The following is a 22291-nucleotide window of genomic DNA, read 5'->3' as shown; positions in this document are numbered from 1 at the left end:
AATAGGAACCAACTGCTCTGTTCCCAGTGATGTCAGTTCAGGTTCCCTCATGTCACACAGGTTCCTGATTTGCAGGCTTCATTTTGGCCAAACTCAGGATACTGTTGCTGACATCTCAGAAGTCTTCAGTCATCTGTCCCACCTCAGATAAGTTTCTATCTTGACATCAGTGGGCCCGTGACCCCATGTCAACACCCACCTCTTGCTCCTCGGCTGCATCCCCCCATGTGGGCTCGTTTTCGGTTTCCAAAATGCTGCCCTGCTTCTCAAAGGTCAAGTGAAATGCCGCCATAAAGGCAGATCTGAAGGGGCGCCTGGGTGGCTCAGTCGGTGAAGCGTCTGCCTTCGGCTTGGGTCATCACCTCAGGGTCCTGGGATCGAGCCCCGCATCGGGCTCCCTGCTCCGCGGCGAGTCTGCTTCTTCTTCTGCCCCTCCCCCCACTCGTGTTCTCGTTCTCAAAAAAAAAATCTGAAGAAAAAGGCAGATCTGAAGACAGTGCAGAGGCAGCTGCACAAACCCCTTGAGGGAGGGGGACCTGCCACCTCCACCTTCAGGCGTGTGGGTCCCAGGGTCCAGGGCTCAGGCTCAGGGTGGGACGCCTGTGTGGCCCTTGCCTTCCCACCTGAGGTCAGAGGTGTGCTGCCTGTTTCTGTGCTTTGGGAAGTTGGCACAGCCCCGGGCTCACTCGTCAGAACGCTCTAGAGAGTGGTGCATGGTTGGTGCTGGTGGAAAGCCATTTGTCCAGCTCACTGTCCCGGGTCCGGGCCTTGGCCCCTGGTGGGTGGACGCCCGGCCAAGCCGCCAGCCCTGGGAACACAAAATACCGTGGAAAAGAGCTTTCTGCCGCTGCAACCGTTCCAGCAGGTCTGGGGCTGCTGTCTGCTGCGCGGCACGGGTTCCTGTCTTCTCGAAAACATTCGCAATCAGTACTTTGAGAAATCAGTAAAATAAAATTTTTATTTTGCAGTTATTTCCAAAGTTACAGAGAAATGGATCAAATGTCCCAATTAGTTGCACTGATTGCAGAAAATGTTCATAACCACTTCATAAAAACTGTAGTTTCTCCTAAGTTAACAGAATATTTGGGATGGACACATCACATCTAAATAGTTTAATCCGTAAGCATAAAGGATTAACAGCCAGAGGCAAAGACTGAAGAGGGCGCCCGGCTGTCTGATCACCATCCAGCCACCTGCCTCACCTGCCAAGGTGCGTCAGAGGTGCAGGACTCTGGACTGAGAAACTGGTTACCAAAGCAGGAACCCAGATGAGGAGAATCTTTAGTGGACAAATATTTAAGTGATAAAAGAGTCTTAAGAAAGGAGAAAACTGTACGACAAGAAGCTCTGAACGGAAGCCCTGGCGGCCCCTCCTCGGAGCCTTGAGGGGCTCGTGTGGTCAACTGTGGTCACGACCAAAGACACCCGTGTGGACTGACCGCGGTCCCCGCAGACGGCACGCGTGAGGCCTCGTCCTGGAAGACCAGGCAGAAAACCCCAAGAAAGAAATGAGGCCCATCTGCTCGGAACAATGCCCTTTTCCATCCCGGGGCCGGAAGTACAGACTGAAATGCCACATTTTAGATGTTTTAGATATTCTTCGTCCTTTTTCGCTGTCATCCTGGAGAAGTGCGGTGTAAGCGCAGTGCCGCCTGTGGAGGGAAGACAGGGAAGGAGCCGTGTCCTTGGCGGCACCCACGGGAGCCACAGGGGGACTGAGGAGAGCGGGGCCTCCAGGCAGCCCTCAGGAGCGGGAGATCTTGTCCGGAGGCATGAACCCCGTGTCCCCGAGGGTCCTGAGCGCCACTCGGCCATCTGGCCGGACCACCAGGTGGGTGATGCTGCCATTGTTGAGAGACAGGCGGAGCCAGCCTTCTGGAGGAAACTGCAGTGCCCTGGAAGGAGAAAGAACATGCTAGAACAGGGGGCTCTGTCACCAAAACGGGCTGGGGTCAGGGCAACGCTAACAGCCCCCAACCTCAGTTAAGTTCTCGGAGCAGACTTTCTTGGGGCTGGGGCCCATACAGGTAAGCCTGTCTCCTGTTTTCAAGCAGGGGGGTTCTCAGAAAGGAGCTGCTGGGCTGATGCCATCGCATCAAATCAAATAAGGGGCACGGTGACGGCCCAGCCCCTCTTTGGGTCAGGGGATCGACCCAACTCAAGATGGGCACGTGAGTCAGAAATCCATGGCTTCTTACAAGTGCATGCGATTGAACTTCCAGTGTAACCAAAAGGGGGCAGGGGCAGTGCCACGGATCCGCCCCTGACCCATTCTCCCCTAGGAACAGGGTGGTGTAATCCACAACTCCAGAGCCCTTCCTTGCTCTCACACTTCCTAGGCGCAGTATTTGCTGAAAAGCCCAGTATCATCACGGCTTCCGCAAGTCATCAGACGTCCTTTGTGCCCTAAATCTCTACATGGACGAGGGGCATCCCCGTGGCTCACCCTGCAGCCTGGGCAACAACTACCTTCATGCTGCTTTCTCAAGTCTTCTCCATGTCTTCCTCACAATTTCCAGAATGCCCTCCCGTATCGTGACGGGGATGCTCTGGCTCCTTCTAGCCCTTTATGGCACACAAGTCACCTCTACTCCAAGTCCCCGAATATTTCTGGTGTTTTCAGCATTGGGGTCCCTTCTAGTGGCTGCTCAGGTCAGCCCGTCCCAGGGTGTGTTCTAACATGGGGTTTCCACAGAGCAGAGATACCCAGAGCAGCTATCAGGGAAGAGTACGTGCTGAGCAGAGGAGCTCTGAGACTGTGCCTTCCGGGGGCGCTTTAGTTTGGAGGGTGTGGGGCGCCGTCTGAGGCCCACCCCTCTTTCCCAGCAGCACTCCACCTGGCCTGGGGCCCTGTGAGCAAGCTAAGAAGCCTGGCTCCTGGCATCCCTGTGCCCCCTGCCTTGATGTCCTGGGCTTCTCACCAGAGGCCGTGCATGTGACACTGGAGGGGAAACGGCCCCCCTCCGCCCCCCCCCAGCCCTGACGACAGGCCCAAGGGTCAAGCACGGTGAGCAGGGACCCTAAGCCTGGATTTGGAGAGTTCCACAGGCCAGCCGGCGGGCTGTGTCCTGTCCTGCCCCTGCCAGGCACCGTCACACGACACACACTTTCTAATGGATCGAGAGGGTGGCTGGGGTTCCAGTTATCTCACGTTTTGCACTAAGTGAGCTTTGGTCAAACACATAAGCACCCAGCTGGCCTAACTGCCTCCAGGGCCCACCGGCCCGTGGCTGCACCTCAGGGCAGGTGTCACTCAGCGGGCTCTGGAAGCTGCATTAGTGCCAGGAAGTGAGGCAGGTCCAGAGGACACAGGACACAGGAGCCTCCTCCTGGGGGCCCAACAGCCAGAGCAGCAACGTGACCAACATGGTGACGGGTTATAACGCACAGTGCCAAATACAGACCCGTGAGCCCATAATCCTACAAATAAATGAACGGAGAGTAAGAGTGAGTGCTTATAGAAGAATTTCAATTAACAAATGAGGACAGAATGAGAGAAAGGCAAAACCATCATTAGGCAAGCGCCACCACAGTATCTGTCGTGGCAAGACCCACCGACAGGGGCTAAATTCAGTTGGCATAAATTGGAGGGAAAGAGGATTTGCGCTGTCTCCCAAGACGCTTACCAATCACCAAGGGGAAAACACAATTGTAGTGTGAGATGTCCAGCACACAATGCCTTAACCAAGTGACCACGTAGGCATCACCCAGAACGTGCCACTGACTTGGGGCACCCCAACCCGCCCGGACTGCATCGGTGCTGCTCCCGCCAACAATGTGCAATCACGAGGAACTCCAAACTGACAATCTACCAGAAGGCTGGCTAGGGCCTCCTGGAAAGATGAGCCGGCAGAGGCTGGCAGGAGGGCAGGTGGGCCAGGGAGCCATGTGTCACCCCTCACCGGCACACAATGTAGCGGATGACATTGGCGTGGCAGATGAAGATCTCGTAACTGTCCTCCTGCTGCTTGGCATCTGCCCGGTGGATGTAGTTCCGGAAGGCAGCCTCGATCCGGGCTCCATCTTCATAATACTGCTGGGGGCAGGGTAAGGAACCTTAAGTATGGAGGCAGCATGCAGGCCACGGGTGGAGGGGTATGGGCAGAGTGGGCCAACGGGAGCGGGGTGGGGGGTGCTCCCCGGGGGAGCAGGGGTTTTACCACAGCCTCCGGCTTCCAGTGGGACACAGGTGGGTCGGGCTCGATGGGGGCGCCTTCTCTTAGCAGGTCTGTGCTGACCTTGCAGACACCTGCGGGAGGAGCAATGACTCAGTGCTGCCCCTTCAGAAGAAGCTGCCCAGGGCCCTCTGCCGTTCTCAATCCTGCTGCCCAGGGACCTGGGGATGCCCGGCACTCACCTGGCAGGTGTTTGCTGATGATATCAGTGGTTTCTATTGCACGGGTCATGGACGAATGGACAATTTTATTAAACTTCAACCCCAAGCTTGCAAGTCGGAGCCCAGTTAGTTCAGCCTGTTCACGACCTTGAAAATGAAAAACACCGGAGAATTACATGTTGCTGGAGTTCCTCTTTTGTTTACTTCACAAATACTCCAGTTGTTACCAAGTACCATTAGGGCTGGGGGACAAGGTGGGCAGGCCCTCCTGGGGCTTGGGCCTAACTGGGGGGCCAGGCATTCAACAGGTAAAATCAACGAGATAATGCAGTTACCTTCAGCCCTATACAGAAGAAGTGTTAAACAGTGACCAAGGTTGAGGATCACTGAAGTGTGGGTAGGGTCCTGTTACTATTTCTGGGTCCTTCGTGCCACTTTTACTCAATTTTGTCCAAAGACTGAGTTTCAGAGTGCCGCTGACCCACCAGTTGCGCAATCATCAGATATACCAACACGTAAAGACCCAACGGCCTCAGCATTACTAAGTACACACTGCGTGCAAACACAGATCCTTTTTTCTCAGATACGTATCTTAGAATCTGGTTGAAAATGCCCTCAGCGAGTCCGTTTCAGCTGCACGCGGCAGCACCCCGGACGTGGCCTCCCTGCTCACGCGGCACAGCAGGCCAGAGGACAGGCTGCTAAACCCTTTATACCATCTGAATTTTTTAGTGCGTGCACAAATGGGTCATATCCTGTCCAACAAAGAAATCTTTACAGACTTAAACTCTATCTCAGACCACCCCATGCTTCCTCTCCTAGGAATTCCTTCCACAGATGGGCTTGCACGCCGGCACAAAGACCACGGCGGACGTGCATGCCCAGCAGTGCCGCGCACGATGGCAGGACTCGGCGACAGGCAGCACTTCTGCCAGGGGGACGTGAGAGCCGCTATCACTCCATCTCGTCTGTTTACCATTATGAAGCCGACTTTAAACAGATCTGCAGGTGCTGAACAGAAGGATCTTCAGCAACAGGTTAGGTTGAGCCAAACAGGGTGCCCACGGTACGCCACTTGCTGAGCATGAGTACAGAACACCTCTGCTGTGCTTTGGATCTGATCACCTGCGAGATCCACCATATATTTTTTTAAAGTTGAGGATGTTTTCAATGCCCGTCTTGTGTCAGTGAGGCTGATGATCACTGTTAATGACAATTCTTGAATCTAGGCCAAGCCCCTGACATAGGTCCAAAGGGGCCCAGCGCCACCGGGATGGGTGTCAATTGGGGCTTGAGCCCCAGCACGTACCCAGGGGTGTCAGAGTGCGGTCCTTTTCCAGGGAGGCATCCACATGGTACTGGGAGTGCCTGATGAGGAAGATGTGTCGCGTGGCCTTGGCTTTGCAGTGGTCCAGCCTGGACGCCAGTTCTTCTTCTCCGGAGTCCAGGTTCCTCTTCCGCAGGTTGACCAGGGACAGTGGTTCTCGCCTAATGTTGAAATATGAGAGGTGTGTCCTTGTGATCCCCACTCACAAGTCAGCCTTGAGTATTTCTGACAAGACAGTATTTCCATCTTGGGAAAGCGCAGGGACAAGACAATGCCCTTTGCACTCTGCTCTCTGCTGCTGGCCCAAGAGCCCGTCCTCTTGGAGCACATCTCATTTACTGCACAGAGCTCAGTGCCTGGCCTGTTGTGGGTGATCAAACGGAGAAGCGAAGCCCTCGTGCAGCTTGTATTCTAGTGAGAAGACTGATTAAAACAGCCAGGTGATAAGTGATGTGCGGAAAACGAAACCGGGTAACAGGAAGGGGCAGCTGGGGGAGTGCCCACAAGGCCAGTGTGGCCTCGCTGACGCAGAGCCTGCAACTGCGCTGTCCAACGCTAGCCACTGGCCGTGTGGCTACTTAAACTCAAAATAATGAAAATTAAACAAAATATGACTCCATTTCCCCGGTCACACTAAGCACATTTGAAATGTCTATTGGATGGCACTACTGGAAGGTTGAGGAGGAGCTGAGGGAGCAGTGGGGGTGAGGGCGGGGGGGGGCACCAATAGCCACATGCTGAGAAACGGCCAAATCTTATGAAGACAGGCATGTCTGGTGGCTCCCAGAACTGAAATTAATAAAAGCTAACGGTCTGTGGTATGGGCAGAGCTAGGAAAAGAGTGTCCTCAGCTGGGACAAAGTGGTGACAGGGTAAGTTTTGAGGGGAGCAGTGGCAACTCAGGGGTCCTGCTGGGCAAACCTGGGGTGCCCTAATACAGAAGGCTGAGATGCCACACTGGAGCCCAGGGCTGGGCCAGAGGAGACATCTGGGCACTACGGGCACAGACGCTGGAAGCCCAGACTGGATGAGGTTCCCCAGGAAGAGGCTGGACATGTCACCAGATGAGGCTCTGGAACTTTCCAGCACAGACAGCCTCCCCCTTCATACACCTAGACTTGGTGAGCAAATACAGTGTGTCAGCTTCAACCAATAAAGCTAGAGTCCAGTGCTGCTTCAAATAAGTCCTTTAATCTCACAGTGAATGTTTCCTTAAAAAAAACTGAGAAATTCAGAAGACTGTACTGACGTTTGAAAAGGAGAGTATGACCCTGGTCGAATCATGAGAAAAACAGACAAATCCCAATTGATGGGCATACTATAAAATTCCTGATTACCACTCCTCAAAACTGTCATCAGTTTTGATGTCAAGGTCATCAAAACAAGGAAGTCTGAGAAACTGTCACACCCAAGAGAAGCCTGAGGACACATGACTAATTGTCAGGTGGGATCCTGGAAGAGACAACAGACAATAGCTGAAAACTGAGGAAATCTCAAAGAAGCATGAATGTCAGTCAATAATAACATACAGCTATCAGTCCACTGATTGTGACGAATACACCATACTAGCATTACAAGATGTTAGTAGAGTAAATCACGGGTAGAGTATATAAGAACTCTTATCTTTCCAATTTTTGTATAAATCTAAAACAGTTCTAAGATTTTTTTTTTTTTAATTAAAGATTTAAAACAAAGAATACCAGGGGCGCCTGGTGGCTCAGATGGTTAAGCGTCTGCCTTCGGCTCAGGTCATGATCCCGGGGTCCTGGGATTGAGCCCAGGGATCGGGGTCCCTGCTCAGTGGGAGCCTGCTTCTCCCTCTCTCTCTACTGTGCCCCCTGCTTGTGTTCTCTGTCAAATAAATAAATAAATCTTAAAAACAAAAACCAAAACCAAAGAATACCTATGAAGTTCCTGATACAACTAGGCTGCCAGTAAATACTAGTTCTGTGCCCCTCATTCAGAGTAAAGTAGGAAGGACGCGCTGGGATCGGATAAACCACTCCACAGGGCCACTCCCAGACTCCAGAGCAGCGCCGTCCAACAGAAACACAACACCAGCGACATATGTACTTTAAAATTTCCAAGAAGCCACATTTAAAAACTAGAAAGGAACAGGTGAAATTTCAAAAATTCACTTTATTTAATCCAACGTATCAACAATGCTATCACTGCAACACATAAACAATATAAAAAAATCTGCACTGCTTTGGTTTTTAGATTTAAATTCATTAACATCAAATAACACTAAAAATGTTTCCTGATCACAGGTGCCACTTTTCAAGTGCTCAGTAAGCACACGTGGCTTGTGGCCACGCACTGACCCAAGACCTGGAGCTTCCGTTCCTACTCAAGATGTCTCGCCACGTCCTTGCCCATCTTCCCTGCGAAGAGCCCCTTTACAGACCAGGCCCTCACCCTCGGGCCCCACATCCACCCTTCTCCCAGCTGTTAGGCGCCATCATCCAATCCGAGCGCTCCCAAGTTGAGCGAGGGAAACCAGGCTGACAGCCTACAGGCAGGTCCGACCCCCTACCCAGGCCTGCGAGCGACCACCTCGGACTGCCCCGCGTGGCAGGCACTGTCCTCCTTCCTCCAAACGACCCTCCGGGACAGGCGAGGCGGCCGGGGCTCGGAAGAGGGGTCGAGGGCGCCCCCGATCACAGCCAGCCTCGCGGCCGCATCCGGAAGACAAATCCGCCCGCGAGCCTGCCCCGCCTGCCCCTCTGCGGAACCGACCACACCGGACCGCAAGGAACGCCAGGGGCCCGGGAGGGTCCCCACCGCCCGACAGTCGGCGCGCCCGACGCCACCCGCGGGCCCCGCACCTGTCCCAGTTGGGGTCCCAGACGCCCGGCCCGGGGCGAGCGGCCCCCGCCCACGCCGGCGCCTCGACCACACGCGGCTCAGCGTCCCCGCCCGCGCGGGGCTTCCCCACGGCCACGGCCGAGAAGAGCACGGCGGCCGAGCCTCCGGCCAGGCCGCAAGCCGCCAGCTGCAGCGCCTGTCGGAACGCCATGCCCGCCCGTCCCGCGCCGGCCCCGCGCAGGCGCTCAGGGGTGGACGGCGCGCCGCGAGGGACACGATTCCCCAGGTGGCCGCTTCCGGCCGGCGGACAGCGCGGGGACGGAAGTCCCGCCCCCGGGGCCAGCGGGCCGCGGGGCGGGGAACGCCCCGGTCGGTCGCAGACAGTTTCCGGGAACGCGGTGGAAGAGGCGTGGTGGGCGACGGTTCTGAGACCTTTTTCCCGGGTCCTGTGCTGAAGGCCCCGGTGCGAGTCAGTCCTGGTTTCCAGCAGCGAGCGTTGGCGCGGCGCCACCCGTTTGCTCCGCGCTGCCCGTGTGGAGCCGCCTTCCGGGGCACAACGGGAGCATCTGAGCCAGCGGCGGGGGGCGGCGGGGCGTGTGTGAGAGAGAGAGAGAGAGAGAGAGACACGCGCGGCGTCTGTGTGTGTGTGTGTGTGTGTGTGTGAGAGAAGGGGCGGCGGGGCGTGTGTGAGAGAGAGACGCGCGGCGTGTGTGTGTGTGTGTGTGTGTGAGAGAGAGACGGGGCGGCGTGTGTGTGTGTGTGAGAGAGAGAGACGGCGGCGGGGCGTGTGTGAGAGAGACGCGCGGCGTCTGTGTGTGTGTGAGAGAGAGACGCGCGGCGTCTGTGTGTGTGTGAGAGAGAGAGAGACGCGCGGCGTCTGTGTGTGTGTGAGAGACGGGGCGGCGGGGCGTGTGTGAGAGACGCGCGGCGTCTGTGTGTGTGTGTGAGAGACGCGCGGCGTCTGTGTGTGTGTGTGTGTGTGTGAGAGAGACGGGGCGGCGGGGCGTGTGTGAGAGAGACGCGCGGCGTCTGTGTGTGTGTGAGACGGGGCGGCGGGGCGTGTGTGAGAGACGCGCAGCGTCTGTGTGTGTGTGTGAGAGACGGCGGGGCGTGTGAGAGAGAGACGCGTGGCGTCTGTGTGTGTGTGTGAGAGAGAGAGAGACGCGCGGCGTGTGTGTGTGTGTGTGTGAGAGACGGCGGCGGGGCGTGTGTGAGATGCGGGCCGTGTGTGTGTGTGTGAGGGAGGTGGGGCGTGTGTGAGAGGGGCCATGAGGTGTGTGTGTGTGTGTGTGAGAGAGAGAGAGAGAGACGGGGCGGCCGGGCGTGTGTGAGAGAGATGTGCGGCGTGTGTGTGTGTGGTGTGTATGTGAGGGAGGTGGGGTGTGTGTGAGGGGCCACGAGGTGTGTGTGTGTGTGTGAGAGAGAGGCGGGGCAGCGGGGCTTGTGTGAGAGAGAGAGGCGGGGCGTGTGTATGTGAGAGAGATGGGCCGTGGGGCGTGTATATGTGTTTGTGTGTGAGACAGGGCTGTGGGACCTGTGTGTGTGAGAGAGACGGGGTCATGGGGCTCTATGTGTGTGACCACACCACTTGTGTGTTTGTGACCATGCTACAGGGTGGAGGGGAGCGTGTGTGTGTGCTTGTGTGTGACCCTGTTGTGGAGTGTGTGTGTGTGCCCGTGCATGCGTGTGAGACTGGATGGGCAGGGCGGGGGTGGGACCACTCCTTGGGGGGCACTGGAAGGAGCCCCAGCCTTGAGGCTGAGAGCCCGATGCGGGGCTGGATCCCAGGACCCCGGGATCATGACCTGAGCCGAAGGCAGACGCTTAATGACTGAGCCACCCAGGCGCCTCAGTCTTAACCAGTTTTTTTTTTTTTTTTTTTTTTTTATTTTTATTTATTTGACAGAGAGAGACACAGCGAGAGAGGGAACACAAGCAGGGGGAGTGGGAGAGGGAGAAGCAGGCCTCCCGCCGAGGAGGGAGCCCGATGTGGGGCTCGATCCCACGACTCCGGGACCATGACCTGAGCCGAAGGCAGACGCTTAACGACTGAGCCACCCAGGCGCCTCAGTCTTAACCAGTTTTAAGCATATAGTTCTGTGGCATTAAGTACATTCACACTGTTGTGCAACCACCACCACCACCACCATCCATCTCCAGAACTTTCTCCTCTTCCCAAAGTGACACTCTGTCCCCATTAAACACTGACCCCCTATTTGCCTCCCCCAGCTTCTGGCACCCACCATTCCCTTTGTCTGTATAAATACGACAATTTTAGGGACCTCATGTAAGTAGAACCACATGGTATTTTTCCTTTCATTTAGCACAGTGTTCTCAAGGTTCATCCATGTTGTAGCATGTCAAGTTTCCTTTTTAAGGCTGAATAATATTCCACTTCATGGATACAATACATTTTGTTTATCCATCCGTCAATGGACATTGGGTTGCTTCCACCTTTTGGCTGCCGTGAATAATGCTATGAACGTAGGAGTGCAACTATCTCTAAGTCCCTTTCGGTTTTGGGGGGTATGTACCCAGAAATGGAATTGCTGGGTCATCTTTGTAGGTTTTTAAGTTAGGAGTTGACATAATCTGACTTACATTTTTTAAAATCTCACAACCCTTCCCCTGGGCAAGAAATTAAAGAATTCCTCTCTAGGGAAACTGGCCAGTCTAAGAGAAAAGGCCTCAGTTACTGAAAATGGGTGATCTCCAACAAAACTGGGTCCCTGCTTTGTCAGCCCACAGTGAGGGTACTGCCTGAGTGGCTCCAACTCTTAAAGACTGATGCACAATCAGCAGACTTTTGGGGAAATCCTGATTGGGAAAAACAAAGAGCAAAACAAATGGAAAAAAAAAATCCCCATGAACCCTGAGAAAAAAGAAACAGCATATAAATATAAAAAAAAATTAAAAATATAAAATTAAGATCCAAGGGTATTGTATCCATGAAACAAGAATGGGATACTGAGAGTGAGAAAAGGTGAGGAGGGTTAACAAAAGAACAGTAAGAGAGCAGAAAAAAGTCAGCTGAAAGGGTGGCACACACTTCTCACAGGGCCTCCAAACGTCAGGGTCAAGTCCTGCTCTAGAAGGGCCCCTTTCCAATGGCTCCATGTAGGCAGGCAATAGTATTACAGATTCTACCACAATTTTTTTTTAGTTAAAAAAAAATCTGAGGGCAGCCCTCTGGTGACACAACTGTTCTGAAAAATTAAAATCACCACAGAAAAAACTACATTATAGTTTATTGTCGTCCTAATTCAATTCAAGGTGACAAGTGAAGTCAACACTACTGTATTTTCTGACTCTAAGGCAGCATCACCTGAAGATAGTTACTGCCTTTTTAAAACACAAGTTCTTATGTTAAAAGATTTGTTTCTCCATCTTCAATCCCATGACGTGGAGTCAGATCAAGTCCTGACTAGGTTGTTTCTGCTCCCTCACCCTGCGCAGGTGGGTCCCTGGACCATGGGCAGTGTCTGCATTCGCTCCAGGTCCTCTTCACTTCCCCAGAGAGGCCAGGTAGACGTACCAGAACAGAGACACCAGGTTGGCAAAGAGCACTCGGAACTGCCAAGAGAACACAGGCCACAGTGAGGCCCTGAGTGTACCACCCGTCACCGACCCCCCCAGGACGGAGCTCATCGTGGGTCAGTCCATCCACCCACTGCTGTATTCACTGAGCCTGTACTTCGTACAAAGCACTGTGCTAGAGGGGTGAGCAGGACAGTCTGTGCCTGGCGCTGTTACAGACAGTAACTGTCCTGTGTCCTCCTTCACTGAGCACTCGCTCCTGGCTCGGCTTCTCACCCCAGGACTGGACATCACGTGGTGGCTTCACCACGCCCGCCGGTGACACCCCGCCAGCCCAGGCCATGACCCTGCTTTGATGATCTGATGGAGGTACTCCCACCTGAAATTACCTCTAGTCAGCGAGTCTCCCTGACATACAAGCTCCATGAAAGCAGCAGTCTGTTCTATCTTGTTAGTCACTGTATCCCTAGAGTTTAGAGCAGTGGGGCATACAGTAGGTGCTCAGTAAATACTTGTTTAATAAACTCCACTGCCCCTTAAGCACTCACCTGCAACCACCTAAAATGGAAACCTATCACAGCCTCCCAGCTTTCTGTCCCTAGGCTGTCCAGGAGCGTCCCATTTTCCAGGCTCTCCCACTCTCCCATCCATAGATCCCTTCACATCCTCAGCCATTCTGCCTTTCCGTATCTTTATTTCCTTTTCTATGTACTTTAGGATCCATGGCTCAGAGCCTTCATTGCCTTCCCCTCTTGTTCCTTAGTTGTACTCCCTGGAAAACCTCCTGCCTGCTGCCCTGGGGCTCTGTGCCCATGCACAGGAGGGTCTCCAGTCAGCTCCCTCTGTCATTCTCTACAAGTTTACCCTGTCTTTACTCCCCTCAAGAAACCCATCTTACCTCCTCTCCCCTCAGTCTGGCCCTGCCCTGCCCTCTGCCCTCCCAGAGGAAAGAGAAGGTATACACGGGCGTCCCCAGTGAACAGGCACCTCTTTCCTGTCTTAGTAGAGAAGGGCCTCTGTCTAAAGCACCTCTCTGCTTCTGCCCAAATCCCATGCCCCCCTCTTTAGGGTAGCATATGGCCTCTCTTCGCTTCAAAGCCCATTCCCATCATTTCTCCCCACTTCTTCACAAACTTCTTGAGAGAATTTTGCAGACTTATGATTTCTACTTCATCCACCACTCAATTCACAGCAGTTTGGCTTTAGCCCTCATGGAGCTGAAATTGCTCTTGGGAACATCACTGATAAGATCATTGTTAAAACCAATGAAACTGATTCTCGTTTTGCTTTAACCCTGCAATATCTGTGGTTGCGTGTCCCTGCCTTCTCCTGGTTTTCTGCTACTCCTTGGGGTGTGTGTGTGTGTGTGTGTGTGTGTGTGACCACCCAGCCTGCACCTCCCTCCCTCCTCCCAGCCTTCCAATGGAGCTGCAACTCAAGGGAATTCTGCCCAGGTCTCTCCTCTCTAGAGCAGGGGTGAAAACAAGTAGGTTACTTAAATGGTGTGCAAAAAAAGCTTAAGGTTGCAGTCCTTGGAAAGGCCTGTTTGAGAGGCTAGCCCTTCCTTGGGGCCTGGGTACTTAGAGTTCCTGAGGGCTCCCACCTTTCCCCAACTGATAAGAATGGCTCCCTAGGCCTGGACTACTTGCTAAAATAACACAGTTCATGCTGAGCACCTGCTCTCCTGGGCGTCTGGAATTCTGGTGTGTGCCAGGCAGAGGATGCCTACGTGACCAGCCCTCCCAAAAAACCCTAGGTGCTGCGTCTTTACAGGGCTTCCCTGGGCAGAAACACGGCCTACATGTTGTTGCGTTTGGTGGGACCAAAGCTCTTTTGGTGAGCGCGTGCTCTGTGTGACCCTCATGGGAGGGAGGGAGCACAGGAAGCCTGCATGGATTCCTAGGATCCAGTTGTGTATCTTTCCTTCGAGGCTGTAATAAACCCAGGCCATGAGCACACAGATGTGCCGAGTCCCTCTAGCATATCTCCAGCCTTGCGTATGGTCTTGGGGCTGGACACACATGAGCTGTCCTTGGTGTGTAAAAGCAGTGCACAATGGCGGGGCCCCTCGGCCCTGCCCCAGTGAGCTGTTCCTGCAGCTTAGAGCCCCTCCAGGCTCCCACCTTGCTCAGAGCAGGAGGTGGGGCTGCGTGGGGCAGTTTCAGCAGCCCACCTCAGACTGCGACCCCCCCCGGTGCCCAGAAGTGCTGAACCCCATGTGTGTGGCACCCCAAGGGCTGCCCCACCCCAGGTCCCACCGTCTGCCTGCTCCTCGGGTGTGCGCTGACCTCACTGCAGGTTAGGCTGCCCGTGCCTCCCTGCACATCCTGCTGGGCATGGCACTGCTTGGCACCTGCGTGCACTTTTGACTGTGACCCGCAAGGCCAGGCATTGGCAGTACTGCACCCCTGGAAAATCCAAGCTGCTCCTGGACTGGGGGCTTTTCAGAAACATTTCTGGGACCAGCGGATGAGGTGTGGACACCTGCTTTATCTGTCCCAATCCGGAACTGCTACTGATTCTGGGCAGAGAGAAAACCGCCGATCAGTCCAAGCTAAAACAAGGCTGGTGGAAGATGAGGCCCCCTCTGGTTCTGCATGGTGCCGGCTGGCCTCACCTGCAAAGGGACGTAGTTGATGTTGACAAACTGCGCCGGGGTCCAGACTTGCCAGTTCATGCGCAGCGCCGGCCAGAAGCTTCTCCTTATCTGGACAGTGACCGCAGCTGCGTCTCTCCCCTGGAAAGGAAGGGTGTGGATGGTGGGCAGCTGCCACTGTCCTCAGAACTGAAGCTGGGGTGCCAAGGTCTGCAGGTCTCCAAACCCTAACATGATGGTTTTTAAAACTGTGGATTTTGGGGGCACCTGGGTAGCTCAGTGGGTTAAGCGTCTGCCTTCGGCTCAGGTCATGATCCCGGGGTCCTGGGATCCAGCCCCGCATCGGGCTCCCTGCTCAGCGGGAAGCCTGCTTCTCCCTCTCCCACTCCCCCTGCTTGTGTTCCCTCTCTCGCTGTGTCTCTGTCAAATGAATAAAATCCCTTTAAAATAAAATAAAATAGGGCGGGGGATGGGTTAGCCCGGTGATGGGTATTAAGGAGGGCACGTACTGCATGGAGCACTGGGTGTTATACGAAAACAATGGATCGTGGATCACCACATCAAAAACTAATGATGTATTGTATGGTGACTAACATAACAAAATTAAAAAATAAATAAATAAAATAAAATAAAATAAATAAAAAATAAACCGTGGATTTTGTTCCATTTGTATGTAGACAGCACACCTGTGTGCCTAATTAGCGCTGCGGCTCTAAGGAGCCAACCACCGGCTGGGAAGTCATCAGCAGTGAGGCAGTGCCCAGGGCCCTCGTGGACCTTCATCACTCTGTGCAGAGCTGACTGAACGGCGGGATTCATGCTGTTGGCCGTGGGCACCAGAATGGCTATGTATGCCTCGGCTGTCAGTTCTGCCCAAAACAATCTCCAAAATGGATGCATTTTCAAGCAGAACTTGAAGTTTTTAAAAAATGAACCCCGATAAATTGATTCTAAATGTCATCTGAGAGGATAAATGCATAAGAATAGCCATCTTGAAAAAGAATAGCAAGAGGAGGCCTAAATTACTAAAGACTTAAAAAAATACTATGAAATGATGGTAATTAAAAGCTAAAAAAGAAAAGACATACAATGGAAATTCATAGAATCCAGCAAAAGATCAGAGTCCAGATAATGGCTTGCATATATGGGAATGAGGGCGTGATAAAGTGGACGTTTCAAAGTACGGGGGGATTGTTCAATAAATGGTAACAAGACAATTTGCTATTTAAGTGAAAAGAAACAAGACAAAAGTATATCTCCCACATATGAATAAAAAAATAAGAATACTAGAGGAAAATATAGAATATTTCCACTATCTTTGTGTTTGTCAAAATGTACATAATAAAATCATAAAAGAATAAAGTAAAGGAGAATATTCCCAGTATCTTCCTTGAAGGAAGCCCACAAAGGAAAAGAATGACAGATTTGAATACATAAATTTTTTAAACTCCTGTATGGAGAAACACACTATAAATAAACTTTATTTATATAACTTCAAAGGTTTAACTTTATCTGCAATTAAAAGACAAAAACCTGAAAAATGGGAAAAATATCTACAGTCTGTATTTGGCAAAGGATTGATGTCCTTAATATACTCTAATATACAATCAGTGAGAAAAAAGCAAACACTGATAGAAAATAAGCAGTTAATACAGTAAGCATATAAAAAGATGTTCAACCTCATAAATATGCATACATTATTTTTTATGTATCAAATTGCCAACTATTTAAAAGAAAAATACAATCCTGGTTGTCAAGAGTGTGGGGAAACAAACCTCGCCCAGAGGACAAATCTGCGAGGGTTGGGCGCTCTGGGGTCACAAAGCCTAGTTCTGACAGGACTCACGGGCTCGCAAGTTATGGGAACTTAAGCCGTGGGCCTGAGCTTCCTCAAAAATGGGGTTGACTTGTGGCTCAAATGACCCAAAGGACTCAATGCAGAGCTTGGAGCAAGTGCTCAATAAATGTCAGCAGTTTGTACTATTCTATAGCCCTGCAGGAAGAACAAGCAAGGACAGCCTTTTTGGACAATTCTAGGAATTAACCAAACAGGAACCCTTACACAAAAGGGACAGGCATACGGGGGAATACCATGCAGTCCAAACGTGATTATCTATGATCAAAAAAATGCTGGATGTTGGCAGAGCATAGGGAATTGAGTCCGTGATCCTGTAATTAGAGTTGTGTGGTGACACTTGCGCTGAGCACGGAGGAAAGAGAAGCTGAATCACTGCGCCGTAGACCTCAATCTAACATGACATCGTGTGTCAACTACATTCAAATTAAAAAAAAAATTTAAATGCAGATGGAGAAGCATCTATAGTGTGTGTGGTATAATGTGGTCCCACACAGATCATTTATGTGTTGGGTACCTTACACACTCTGGTCACCTATGACATATGTATTCAGGGTTCTCATCTTTTAATGAACATACATTCCTTTCATATTTGGAAGGATAAAAAGGGATGTGGGTGCCCTTTGCTTCCCCCTACCTCAGATTTCCTAAGGGCTTGCCCAACACCTCTTTTTACTATCAGGGACTTATTACTAACCAGTTAACTTGAAGCATCTTTCCTGCCCCCCCCTGAACACTTTAGACCACAAGGGGTGTTCTCCTCAGGAACCCGAACTCAAGATGCTGCTTCAAAATGAAACCTGAAGGAGAAGGATTTACCTGCTGTGATTGGTTGGGACAATTACTTTCAGGGCAGAACATGACACATCTTGGGCACACAGTGGATGGAGAGTTGGGGAGGGGGTAGAGGTGAACTGGGAAGGGACTGGGCTGGGCACAACCAACAGACATGCCTGGTGACTCTGCTCGGACACACCTCTCGTGTGGTGGTTGTGATGGTTTAAATCTATGCTGACTATGGTAACCTCTTCAGAGCACTTGTGACGTTCAGGACTGAGTTAGCACAGGGTTCTGCAATGCCATCGGGGGTTTCATGAATCCCACGGACCCCCTTCTCAGAATCCTGTTTGTATAAAATAAAATATATGGGATTACCAAGGAACCAACTATACTGAAATACACCTTTCAAAATATTCAGGAAAAGAATCTCAGGATAGATGAGTAGATGTGCTTGCTTACTGACACAGTGACAGGACTTGAGGCAGGTAGAAGGGGCCACGAAACATAAAAGATGTTCTGTAACAAATGACGCGTGGTGTCAAGACGCCTTCTCCCTGTGGCCCAACAGGTCCTGCCGACATAACCGTGGTCTGTCTGACGTTCATAAAGGGAAGCGAGGCATTTCAGTTTGAGTGTACTGCAAAGTTCACAGGCCCTCTGCTTTCCACCCACAGATGCCAGGACAAGAATCGCTGAGCCAAACTAAGAGCTATGGCAGAAACCAACCTCCAGGAAGTTCATGATGAGGAAGAACAACAACAGGAAGGCCGGTGCAAAGAGGAGGCGGTCCAGCAGGAGCCTCTTGAGCCCAGCCAAGGGGACCTCGGAAGGGATCCAGTGCTCCATGAAGACATAGAAGAAGTGACTCAGTGGCCCTGTGAAGAAGAACCTGAGGACCCACGGTGGGGGTGAGCAGGACTGCCATTCTCTGGGCGTGCCCTTCTTGGGTCCAGCTTCACCCCCAAACCCCAGGTCCTAAACCCTGCCTCCCTGGAGCCTCCCATCACTGACCACACAGGTCTGTGTGGTCCTTCTAGAAAACAGGCTTTCTTTGAATCTGCTTCAAGCACTCTTTTTTTTTTTTTTTTTGTCTCTGATAGACCTGCCTTGGATCTCCCATCAATTTCCATGCGTCCAGCTCCTTTTCAACACTGTCAGCTGGGAGACTTTGTTCATGATTGTTCTGGACAATGAACCCACCATTGTCCCGGCCACGCTCTAGTCCAGGTCCTGTCTCACTGTCTTCATAGCCTGGGTCACCATATGTCATGATCTCATCTGTTTAGTCATACGGTACCCTCTTTGCTGAATAGAGGTAACCGTCCCAGGACAGGATTGTGCCTGTCTGTTCACTGGGCGTGAACACACTGTCCACAGCGCCTAGAACACGGCCTGGCTCAGAGAAGGTGCTCAAGGATGAGTAAGTGGGTGCATCGCTCGTGTCAGAGCTTTTCATGAAACCCTCCTGGGCAGTTAGCAGGAGTGAAACCTGGTGCCGTGCACTAGCTGGTCTGTACTGACCCTGGGTGTTCCCAAGTGCGGATACTTGGGACACGACTGAACACAGCCACCGCATCTGCTGGTACAACAGACCGTAGCTCTGTAAAATTCAGCAGTAAAAAGATGTGCAGGGACCCAGGCTCTTCCAGTTTTTGACACTGGAAGTCCTCACTCAAGTGGTTCTCAGCTGTTGCTTCCTCCTCCACAGGTTAAGTGGCCTAGAGCAGGGGTCCTTAGTGAGAGGGAACAGAGTCTTAACTTTATTTATTCTTTAGTGATCCCTCCACCCAACGTGGGGCTCGAACTCAAGACCCCAAGGTCAAGAGGTGCATGCTCTACCGGCTGAGCTAGACGGGGCCTTGAGAGGGAACAGAAGTCTTGAAGATGGAAACTGAGTAACAGGGGATTCTGACACACTCCCTCCCTCCAGGGTGATTATGGCTTCAACTACATTATGGAAACGTTGTGATGACCGCAACCAACATGCTTACAAATACAAAGTGATATTTCTGAATTTTAAATTGAAAAAATGACTCTTGTGACAAAAGACTTCAAAATAATCCATCTATACAAACACTATTGTTAGCCTGAGAACTCAGGGAAGACTTAATTGGTAAAACTGAATCTCTGTGGTCTTTGCAATTCCAAAAGTGGTTCAGAAACTGGACACTTTTCAGTATACCTAAGTATTTATTTTCTGGATGCTTACACTATGAAAATAACGGAAACAACTGACCATATTTGAGTCTGTTTTCCTCTTTCATAGTCTTTGTGTCTTGAAGGCTAACTTAGGTTTAGGTGAATTATCTGCCCTCAGATCTCTCAGCCCAATGAAGACAGCCACCCCCACCCAAGCAATTCAAAAGGAAAACCATAAAACAAGTTCACATTACCCACCATTCTGATTTTTTCCCATGATTACTTCAATGCTTTTTTAAAAATTATTTCTCCAGGGGCGCCTGGGTGGCTCAGTCACTAGGCGTCTGCCTTCGGCTCAGGTCATGATCCCGGGGTCCTGGGATCGAGCCCCGCATCGGGCTCCCTGCTACGAGGGAAGCCTGCTTCTCCCTCTCCCACTCCCCCTGCTTGTGTTCCCTCTCTCGCTGTGTCTCTCCCTCTGTCAAATAAATAAAATCTTAAAAAAAATTATTCCTCCAAATTAGGTTATTTCAGAAACTTGGTCTTATACCCTCGCTTTGTTGCAATCAGTCTGCTACTGGGTAGACCAGCCCCTTGATGGAACTCACCCATAAATGGCATATCTGAGAGGCCCAATGACATCTAGCTTTTGGGAGTTTTCTTTTTCCCGCTTCTTCACAATCAACTGGGCCAGGAAGTTCCCAAGTGCTGACAAAATGCCACTGTGGACAGAGATGTAATCAGATAACAGGAGAAAGCAGCAGGAGGGTGGCCCGTTCCTGTATGTAATCAGCACGGCTGTGCGGAGAGCAGCGTGGGATGGGGAGAGATGAGTCCTTTCTAAAGCAGCCCCGGTGTAAGGTTCCTACATCAAAAGGTGGAGACAGTAGAACTTCACACACAGACAGACACACACACCCCTGGTCTGTGCACTGCACCTGCCAGTGTCCTGGGTGCGATACTGCACTAGAGGGTTACAAAATGTTACCAGTGGGGGAGACTGGGCAAAGTGTACAAGGGATCTCCCTGCATTATTTCTTACAACCGCATGTAAACCTACAATTACCACAATATAAATTTCAGTAGAAAGGTGGAGATGGGCCCAGCTGCTCCAAGGTTTGGTCTATAGTTACCTTCTGATAAGCTCTGTGTGCTAAAAAATCCAAAATTCTTTGTATGGCTGATAAGGACCTTCTTGATTTGATCCTTGGCCACCACCTCCTCACCTGGTCCCTTCCTCACTGTTCATTTTCTGCAGCAACACAGACCTTCTTTCCACTGCTCCCCTGTTAGCTTGCTCCTCGCTCAGGACCTTTGCACTGGGTACCCTCCGCCCAGAGAGCTTTTGCTTTCCCTCCTTCAGGTCTCTGTTCCAATGTCACCTCCCCAGATAAAACCTCCCTGACCTCCCTGTTTATCTTGCTTTTTGTCTAGTTTCTCACTAGAACAGAAAGCCCACTGAGGGTAGGGACCTTCCCTACCTATCTGACTGCTGGTGCTTCACACCCCGGAAGCATGCTGTACGTATTTATGAAAGGCTGCATTTAATAAGAGGGGATGAACTTATAAAATTAACTGACTAAAGCTAACGAAGGAGAACGATGTCTCATAAAAAGTTTAGAACCCCAAATCAAAGGGTGCAACGGACCGGCAGGCCCGGGGGCAGGGGCCTTTTGTCGCCTCTCCCGCAAGTGCAAAGCTGCTAAGACAAGGCAAGCAAACAGCTGCCGCCCGCCCAGGCTAAGGGTGCCGCTCGAGACACGCACCCGAACGCCCCTGACCTCGGCACGAGCGCAGGTGCCAACGAGCCGTCCGGCTGCGGCCGCCAAGGGGAGGTGGGCCGGACCCACGCACCTTCGGGAGGGGACCTCCAGGGAAGGGGGCCTGACGCCCTCGGTCGGTGCATTCCTTTGGTCCGGCTCCCTGGCAACGACCCGCCGGAACCGGACGCACACAGCCGCCTACGCTGAGCTCTCCGGCTAGAGCAAGGCTTTGGGGGTCGTCTGACTCGCGGCATCTCGCCTTTCGCACCCAAATCCCCGCACAGAACGCGTCTACGGGGCTGCGTCCCCGAGGCCGGCCGAGCTGCGGGCCGCCCCCCGCCCGGGCCCGACCCCTCCGCGCCGACCTGGTGGCCGCCTTGGTGAGCACCGGGTAGAGCCGCAGGAGGCGCAGGTACTGGGCGAGCGCCCGCTGCGGCAGCGCCCCGAGCCCGGCCCCGGCCCGCAGCTTCGACGCCGCCGGCGCCATCGATCGCCACCGCAGCTCCGCGGCCGCCCGGGCCCCCGACCCCGCCTCTCGCCCGCCCGGGCGCGGGGACGGCCTCCCATTTCCCGCCCCGCCGCGGCCCGCAGCGCGGCCCGGGGCAGACCCCGCCGTGCGCGGCTCGCGCGTCCGCACACTTTTCCCTGAGTCCCTATCAGGCCGCCTCCCCCCCGGCGCCCGCGGCGATAGGAGCTCGGTGGGGCGGGGCCCGGCGAGCCTCCCGATTGGGCGGCGGGCGCTTCCGCTCTCTCGCGAGACTTGGTGGGAGCGCGCCAAATTTCTCCGGGACAGCGGCGGCGGTCCGGGCGCGGCGCGATGGTTCTGAGGAACAGCGGGCGGCGGCGCGCGGAGCCGGGCCCGGACGGCGAGGCCAGCCGGTGAGGGGCGCCGGGGCTCCCGGGCGGGCGGCGGGCGGCGGGCGGGACTGCCTTGTGCGGAGCTCCGGGCGCGCAGCCGCGGCGGTCCTCCTGCGTTCGCTCTGGTTTCCGCGCGCTGAGGACAGACGGCTCTGTGGAAGCGCGGTCGGCGACTGGGCGGCGGAGCCGATGGGGCCGCCCGTCAGCGCCTGCGGACCGGGGTGGGGGCGGTCACCCGCGCCACCGCGATCACAGCGCGCGCGCACGCTCCTCGCCTCTCCTCCCTCCCGGC

The 22291-nt window shown here is 53.1% G+C and overlaps 3 protein-coding genes across 4 annotated transcripts in view; 1 reads left to right on the top strand and 2 right to left on the bottom strand.

Moving 5' to 3' along the window:
- Window positions 1–423: 423 nt before the first annotated feature.
- PGAM5 (PGAM family member 5, mitochondrial serine/threonine protein phosphatase) lies at window positions 424–8709 on the bottom strand. 2 transcript variants are annotated; one of them, XM_032396401.1, is made up of 6 exons: window positions 8492–8709; window positions 5646–5824; window positions 4358–4483; window positions 4161–4249; window positions 3903–4036; window positions 424–1895 (listed from the first exon to the last, which is right to left on the bottom strand). In XM_032396401.1, the coding sequence occupies exons 1-6, from the start codon at window positions 8680–8682 to the stop codon at window positions 1745–1747; spliced, it is 870 nt and encodes a 289-aa protein (XP_032252292.1). In that variant the 5' UTR covers window positions 8683–8709; the 3' UTR covers window positions 424–1744. The 2 variants fall into 2 exon arrangements, with proteins under 2 accessions (XP_032252292.1, XP_032252293.1); XM_032396402.1 differs by having other exon boundaries at window positions 3903–4033.
- Window positions 8710–10900: 2191 nt separating this feature from the next.
- On the bottom strand, window positions 10901–21645 carry PXMP2 (peroxisomal membrane protein 2). The gene is made up of 5 exons (XM_032396397.1): window positions 21507–21645; window positions 19987–20100; window positions 17966–18128; window positions 14626–14745; window positions 10901–12044 (listed from the first exon to the last, which is right to left on the bottom strand). The coding sequence occupies exons 1-5, from the start codon at window positions 21626–21628 to the stop codon at window positions 11976–11978; spliced, it is 588 nt and encodes a 195-aa protein (XP_032252288.1). The 5' UTR covers window positions 21629–21645; the 3' UTR covers window positions 10901–11975.
- A 294-nt stretch (window positions 21646–21939) lies between these two features.
- The window catches only part of POLE (DNA polymerase epsilon, catalytic subunit), a 47561-nt gene continuing 47209 nt past the window's right edge, over window positions 21940–22291 (top strand). The window contains exon 1 of the mRNA XM_032396373.1: window positions 21940–22020. Coding sequence (XP_032252264.1) covers window positions 21959–22020 — 62 coding nt within the window. The 5' untranslated portion in view covers window positions 21940–21958. The remainder of the gene's footprint in view (window positions 22021–22291) is intronic.

The sequence above is a fragment of the Phoca vitulina genome, unplaced genomic scaffold (assembly GCF_004348235.1).
Source record: "Phoca vitulina isolate PV1807 unplaced genomic scaffold, GSC_HSeal_1.0 scaffold91, whole genome shotgun sequence".
Classification (NCBI taxonomy): Eukaryota; Metazoa; Chordata; class Mammalia; order Carnivora; family Phocidae; genus Phoca; species Phoca vitulina.
Note: the sequence above shows the minus strand (reverse complement) of the source record. Positions and strands in the feature narration are given on the sequence as shown.

Bases quoted from the DNA above. Each gene is read 5' to 3' on its own strand.
- PGAM5 (XM_032396401.1), bottom strand. From the start codon at position 8,682: ATGGCGTTCCGACAGGCGCTGCAGCTGGCGGCTTGCGGCCTGGCCGGA. The intron at 4,484-5,645 runs GTACGTGCTGGG...TTCATTTTCAAG, and splicing joins CCGCACTCTGACACCCCTGG to GTCGTGAACAGGCTGAACTA. The intron at 4,037-4,160 runs GTAAAACCCCTG...CCCTGCCCCCAG, and splicing joins ACTGGAAGCCGGAGGCTGTG to CAGTATTATGAAGATGGAGC.
- PXMP2 (XM_032396397.1), bottom strand. From the start codon at position 21,628: ATGGCGCCGGCGGCGTCGAAGCTGCGGGCCGGGGCCGGGCTCGGGGCG. The intron at 14,746-17,965 runs GTTGGTTTCTGC...CTTCCTTTCCAG, and splicing joins TCATCATGAACTTCCTGGAG to GGGAGAGACGCAGCTGCGGT. The intron at 12,045-14,625 runs GTGAGGCCAGCC...TTCTCTTGGCAG, and splicing joins TCAACTACGTCCCTTTGCAG to TTCCGAGTGCTCTTTGCCAA.